Consider the following 6869-nt stretch of genomic DNA (forward strand, 5'->3'; position numbering starts at 1 on the left):
TACTGAGAGTACCACTATCTGTACTCCGTACTGTTCATTTCTGAGATGGATGCAACACAAAAAGAAAGCACTGTTAGTCTCCTGAATTCTTCATTTTCGGTATATCCTACAAGTCACCAATAGCATTTAAATCTAACAGAGAACAACTTCTCAATCAGCTTAAGCTTCCCTTTCAGGTCTCTGAATTTCACCCAATAAGCTTCTTACCTTAAAAAGTCTTAAAACCCAAGAACTAGAAGCACTTACCTTGCATCTATGCCTGGTACTTAGTATTTCTTAATGTTTGCTGAATGGAAATGAATTATTAAAAGTCTGCACCAGCATCTGGATCGCTCTGGATTGGATATCGGTCCCGTATATTGACAAAACTAATCAGGTAATCCTTGTTTTCAGGGGCCAATAAAATTTCCACAAGCTTCGCTGTCACATATATATCCAAGTCCCCGCTCAAACCACCAGCCTCCACATTAACTCCACCCCCCCAGAGAAGCCTCCTCACCTGACTCTCACCTCAACATCCCATAGCTCCGTAGTTACCTCTAACTAAGATACAACCAGGTCTCCACTTGACCCAGCCCTGAGCACACCTTCCTGCATCTGGTAACTCTGAGCTCCTCCGCATGCTATCTTATACATCTTTATCTCTCTCTTTTTTTTTTTTTTTTTTTTTACATCTTTATCTCTTCTAGACGGAGACTCCTTTTAGGACGTCTCTTCGTGAAGCCTGCTAATTGCTAATTCTCACCTATTTGAGAATTAGCCACTATTTGGGGTCAAGCCTTCAATGTCTATTGCCTAAATATCATAACAGCCTGCTAGCAGGTCCCACCACCTTTAGTCTCATGCATCTCCAATCCTTCTTCCACAGTGATGCCAGAGTAATCTTTCTAAAATACAAATCGGACTGTGTTATTTTGCTGCTTAAAATCCATCTATCCAAAGTACAGTGTACGCTCCATAGCAACGACAAACAAGCCTCCCTGCGTTTCCAACCTTATCTCCTGCCATCCACCACCGGTCACACACCCCAGTGGTCCGGACAAACCAACCTGCCTGCCATTCCTCCAGTGACCCAGGCTCACTCACGCCTCCATGCCTTTGCCCAGACTATTCCCTCTACCTGGCTTGCCCTGCTCATCTTTCAAAATAAACCTTAGACTAAGTTAATTTTCCCTCTTAAGCACTCCCATAGCACTCTATACTTCCCCATTGTGGCACTTACTACACTTAACTGTAATTGCTTCTTATTTTTCTGTCTCTCCTCAAATCCATAAGCTTCATTAGGGGAGAGACCACATCTGTTTTGCTCATCACTGCCTAACCAGTACCTAGCACAGTATCTGGCACTTAGTAGGCACTCAGTAAATATTTGAGTGACTGACTAAATATTATAATAATAATAGTAACAAAAATAACAACAGCTAACACTTCTTCAGTACTTATTGTATGCCGGGCACTGTTCCAAGTACTTTAGATATGTTCATTCATTTAACCCTCACAATAATCCTAAATATTATTATCACTGCTATACAAATAAAGAAATTGTGACAGAGAGATGTTAAATTACATGTCCAAGGTTATATTGCCATTAAGCGACAGAGTCAGGGTCTGAACGGGGATGGTGAATTCCAGAGCCTAGGTTCTTAACCCCTCCTCAATACTACCTCTCTTTTATATATGATTCAGTTCAAATGTCACCTTCAGTGGAAACCTTCCCTTACCATCCAATCTGAGTTAGATGTTTCTCTTCTGTAACCCATGATACCCCATAACCACCTCCACCAGAGCACCTATCACACTGCACTACATGGCTTGGTATCTATTCCCATTATTCCATGAGCTCCTTGAGGACAGGGACTTTGGCCTGGTCTTATTTTTCTTTGTATCCTCAGTGCACACGGTAAATACTCAAAGAACTTTTATGGATGGACCGATGGATGGATCGATGGATGGATGGATAACCTGAGCTGGACTCTTAGCATTCATTTTCAGATCATCCAGCAGGTGGCAGAAGAAGACAAAAGCTGAGCGGAAGATGGCCTGTCTTACCTTTCACACTGGTCACTTTCTTCATGATGGTTTCCTGATCTTGGCACAGAGTCACTGTCACTGTGGCTCTGGATACTCCATAGCCCCAAATCACTGCCCCTGCAGGCTCCTTCTGCAGCACCATGTAATCATCGATGTAGGAAGCAAAGCGAAAACCAACATCTAAAAAATTTAGCAAACACTTAGGAGAGCAGCGTTGGAGAGATTCATCACCAGATTGAATCTGGTTCAATGGCAAGGAACATACAGTCTTAATACATGAGAATTTGAAGATAACCAGTCCTTTTAATTTTCTAAAATGAGAGCTTATTCCTCCTGATTAGCTAAGCAACATAACAAGAACAGTTTCCAGCAATATGCATCACAGTACAAGATGACCAATAAGGAAAACTCACAAAGCCTAGGGCAACCCATTTACCACAAGCCTCCTCCCCTTCAAAGCTCTTCATCTTCCTTTCCTCTCAGGCTTGGCCCAAACGCTTGACTCTCTCCCCCCAAAATCACCAAAATGCTCTTTTGATGCACCTCACAGATGGTATTTATGAGAAAAATAAAACGACTTCCTTTCCCTACTTCCCATTACCACTCCCACTCCTCATAGCTGGGAATAAAGAAGGCTGCCTCTCTTCAACACAGCCTTTTCTAAACTTTTTCCCCACTCTTTATCTCCCCCTCTCCATCCTCTCAGTGTCGATTTCCCTCAAATAATTCTCCTTATTGTGTTTTTTGACAACCCACTGAAAATTCTAAATAAACATTTATGAATATCTGCAACCAGTCTGCTTCCTTCTAAGGTAAATTCAGATAAAATTAAGATGCAAAAAATAAGGTCAGTGAGAGACAGAAGGTCAAAGTGTCTGAACAAAAGGTCTTTTGTTGCAATTCACCCATTTCACAAGCTAAATTATACAAAACGAGAACGAGCACTTGAAACTGTGGATTCTATTCTAGACAGTCACTAACAAGATTGAATAAGAATTCACTTTAACGATAACATTCCTATTTTTAACATCCAGCCTATATCGAAGTATTTTATTAATAACAAGCATCTATCCAAATTATCTCAGTGGGTTCCTCATCAAAACTTCATAAGGGGGAAAAAAAACTTTTTTTAAGTTACATCCCAATTTGTCTGAACAAAACAGACAAAACTCCCTAGAAGAAAATAATTAACAAAATTAAGATTTTTTTAAAGGGTTTTAAACAAAAATGATAGGCAGGAAAGAGAATCAGAACTAACAAAGTTGACATTTTCCCCCCTGGAAGCTACAATGATGACAGCCCCTTAGGCTATACTTAACAGGGCAGCACAGCTAATGGGGTCTCCTACACAGACTTGGTGGCCTATTTGTCCTGCACTTCGAATAACAACCCAGTCCCTAGACATCCTCAGCTCTCTCTTAGGAGTTTGTTCCAGCATAAAACCTACATGACAATCAAAGATCATCCAGAAGACCCACTGGGCTGGAGATGCACAGCTACCAGGAGCAAAACGCTCTAAGAAGAGACTACAACAGCCCAGAATTGCATAAGCACGCTGGAGGGAAGGGAAGGGAAGAGGCGCATGTGTGGGAAGGCCTTGTCTTGGGTAAGTGTTTTATATGGAACGAAACCTGAAAACCAAAGGCCTAAGAGCTGAGCAGAAAGAGGATGGGGTGGGGAAGGGATTGAAGGAAACTGGCTGCCGCAGGCATGAGCCCAGGCAAATAAGGGGCTCTGGAGGTGTGCGGCCTCCTTCTCACATGTTGGGGAAAATACTTTTCCCGGTCAGTCTGTTTTCTACAACACACATTCACTGAACCTCTGTGTGCATGGCTCTATTCTGAGTTAAAGAATTTTAGAGGTGGAAAGAATCTTTTACACCCTGGGGTATAATCACATTATTTACTGATCAACAGACTGAGACCCAAGTAGATTAGGTAATTTTTAAAAATAGCTTGCATATTAATTCATTCAACAAATACTTAAAGATGCCTACTGTGTGCCAGGCACGACTTTAAGCACTGAGGATGTAACAGTGGAAGAAAGAAAAAAAAAAAGCAGGCAAAAATCTTTGCCAGCAGGGAGCTTACATTCTACTGGGGAGAGTAACTGTGTCAGGCAGAAAGCTAAACACAGTACAGATGTTAAACTTCTTTGGCCTCAAATCACATAGGTAGTTTAAGACAGGACAAGAAATCAAGCCACCTGATTCCAAAGTCACTGAAATTTCCACTCTGCCACAGTTAGATACTGGTGGTAAATCAAAAGACAAGTCATATTCCCTGTTCGTATAAAGCTCACATTCCAAGCTGATAAGAATAGACAGTGGAACATTACCAAGGAATTGAGCAATGGACAAAACAGGAGAACAAGAAAGGAGGTGGGACTGGTAATTGTGTTTGTCAAATAAAAGACACAACATTTGAATTTTTTTTAGGTCTTCAATGTTTTCTTAGGGCGTTGGAGTAGAAAAACAGGAATTAGTGTTCTGGGAAGTTAAAAGTAGACTGACAAAATTAGGACAGTGGTTACCTCTGGTGAGGAACTGGTGGATGCACTAGGGAGGAATATCCATGGAGTCTCAATAAAACTGGCAACCTTCTAGTTCTTAAGTTGGGTGAAGCGCCTCTGGGTGTTCATTTTATCATTGCTACATACATGTTTGCACATTTCAACTATTACGTGATAAACATGAGCACAGGGGAAATGATTTGAAGGAAAGAAGTCAGGATATGCAACCAAATAAGGGAAGAAAATTAGGAGCATTAATAAATTAAAAAATAGTCATTGTTAATGAAGGTGATGTAACAATATGACCCAAAGGCAAAGATAAAAGAGTGATGTTAAAGTTAACAGCCTTTAACAGAAAAATTAATAGAATAATGGCCCTATTCTCCTCTTTCCCTTCTCCCCACCTCATATACTGGACTCAAAGGTCACTGAGTGGGGATGAGTCAGGAAATGATATAAAGTGCTGCTAGTTTACACTTTTGTTAAACGCTGAAAAACCACTTAAGGGCTGCAGTTTGTCTGCATCTGGGTACTTTGCAGGTTCTTAGGCAGTGCAGTCATTTTTCTGCACTGTCTGTTCTCCCACCTCAACTTTCATTTCTTTTCTGTGACCCAGCATCCAGTCTGAGGTATTCAAATGACACGATATGACCTGGACAATAGTCACAGTGAGTCATCCCCCTCCCCCATGCCACGCATATTATCCCACCACCAGTGTCTGCGAGCTGCAGCAGGAATCAAAGCTGAGTCTTACATACTCTGAGCTAGTGAGGGGGTTGTATGTCTTAGCCCTAATCACCACTTAAACTAGGAAAATTTAATTCCCCCAAGCAACCCAGCCTGAAGCAAACCCTCCCCAGGGGCACCACTGAGGGGGCAGCACTGAAATGTTTTGGATGACTCAGTCACCAGTTTCCAAATATTATCTAACTAGCTTCGCCCCCTCCCCTTCGAGTTCCCCTGCAATTATTCAGACACTGAGGGCCTCGGTCTGGGCACATTTGGGCCTCCCCTCCTTAGATAAACCCAACTCTCCCGCTGCCCCACATGCTGCATCACAGGGGAGGTGGAAGGGAGTGGAGGAAGCGGACAGGCCGGGGCTCCTGCCCAGCGGACACCCGCAACCGAGGCCTGGGTGGTGGAACCCGACTCCTACCCGGGCTTCCTTCCCGGAGCTAGAGAGAAGGGCGCGGGGGGCGGCCCTGCGGAGGACGCGGGACCTCGGAGCCCGCGCAGGCTGACGGACGGGCAGGGGTCGGGCCGAGCCCGGCCGCCTCACCTGCACTTGCGTCGGCCCTTAGGAGTAACGGCAGCACGAGCCCAAACACAAATCCCGGCGCGACCATGTTTGAGAGGAGCTCTCACCCCCGCGCGGGCCTCGGGGCGGGGACGCCAGCGGGGGCGGGGCCGTCAGGGCGGGGCCTGCTCAGGGCGGAAAAGGCCTGACTCCGCCCTTCCCAGGCCATTCAGTCCGCGAAGCTGTCCGCGGCCTCTGGGAGGGCCCGTGCCTCTCCTCGGCCGCCGTAGTTGAATGGAAAAAAACAAAACAAAACCCGGTTTCCCGGCAACGAGAAAACACAACCTGAACCATCGGCTCCAGCTCTGAGAGACCTAAGAGGTGAGGCGGTTTACCCCATTTCCTTTCCGAAATCGAGACCTCGCCTTTTCCCTTCGCCTCTCGTATTCTCTCAGGATCCCCGCCGCATTCCGGGAAGCCTAGGGCCGACTGGGAGCCGAGCAGCGAGTCCGAAATCCCAGATCCTCGACGTGCCACCCCCGACTAGACCTGTGTTCCCCCTCCGACCGCCCTCCACTCCCCACGTTAGTTCAGAGTCTTTTCTTTTTCACAACCGTAGAATGACTCAATGCCTCATTTCCTGTTCCCTCAAAAAAAGAAGAAAAACTCTATAGATTCGGCCTCATTAAACCGACTAGTCCCCCACCTAGATCCCTACCACGGCTTCCGGCCTTATTCGGTATTGACACTCTCACAAACAGGCCAGGTCCCTGAGTGTTGTTTGCTGACTCAGTAGCCCAACCCGCTGCTTAGCAGCTATCCTTATCTGACCCTTGTATTCCAAGACAGGAAGAGAACACCTGGGTCGAGACAAAACCAGAAAATGTTAGCATCCCCAAACTTTGCAGGCTGGAATTGCAGAATCATGACCTCGCCCCCAGCCGCTCTGTCCCCACTGCCCCTTCCAGAGTATATAGATGCTTCAACGAGGTATTGTAGGTCATGCTTCAGAAGTGGAAGCTAAGGGAACGACTAAGTGTGAAACTTATTCATTCGACAAATTAATTTCTATAACAAGGACTAGTTTTTT

General features: G+C 45.0%; 1 protein-coding gene across 3 annotated transcripts in view; it reads right to left on the bottom strand.

The window, feature by feature from the left end:
• The window catches only part of SIAE (sialic acid acetylesterase), a 56752-nt gene extending 50827 nt beyond the window's left edge, over positions 1–5925 (bottom strand). The window contains exons 1-2 of one of the 3 annotated variants that reach the window (XM_007183437.2): positions 5822–5925; positions 2050–2211 (exon numbers count right to left, since the gene is read on the bottom strand). In XM_007183437.2, the coding sequence (XP_007183499.2) occupies positions 2050–2211; positions 5822–5888 (229 nt within the window). In that variant the 5' untranslated portion in view covers positions 5889–5925. Of the gene's footprint in view, positions 1–2049; positions 2212–5821 lie in introns of those variants that run through there. The other 2 variants (XM_007183438.2, XM_007183439.2) reach the window with 2 other exon arrangements.
• Between the last annotated feature and the right edge of the window lie 944 nt (positions 5926–6869).

Source organism: Balaenoptera acutorostrata, chromosome 9 (assembly GCF_949987535.1).
Source record: "Balaenoptera acutorostrata chromosome 9, mBalAcu1.1, whole genome shotgun sequence".
In the NCBI taxonomy this organism is placed as follows: Eukaryota; Metazoa; Chordata; class Mammalia; order Artiodactyla; family Balaenopteridae; genus Balaenoptera; species Balaenoptera acutorostrata.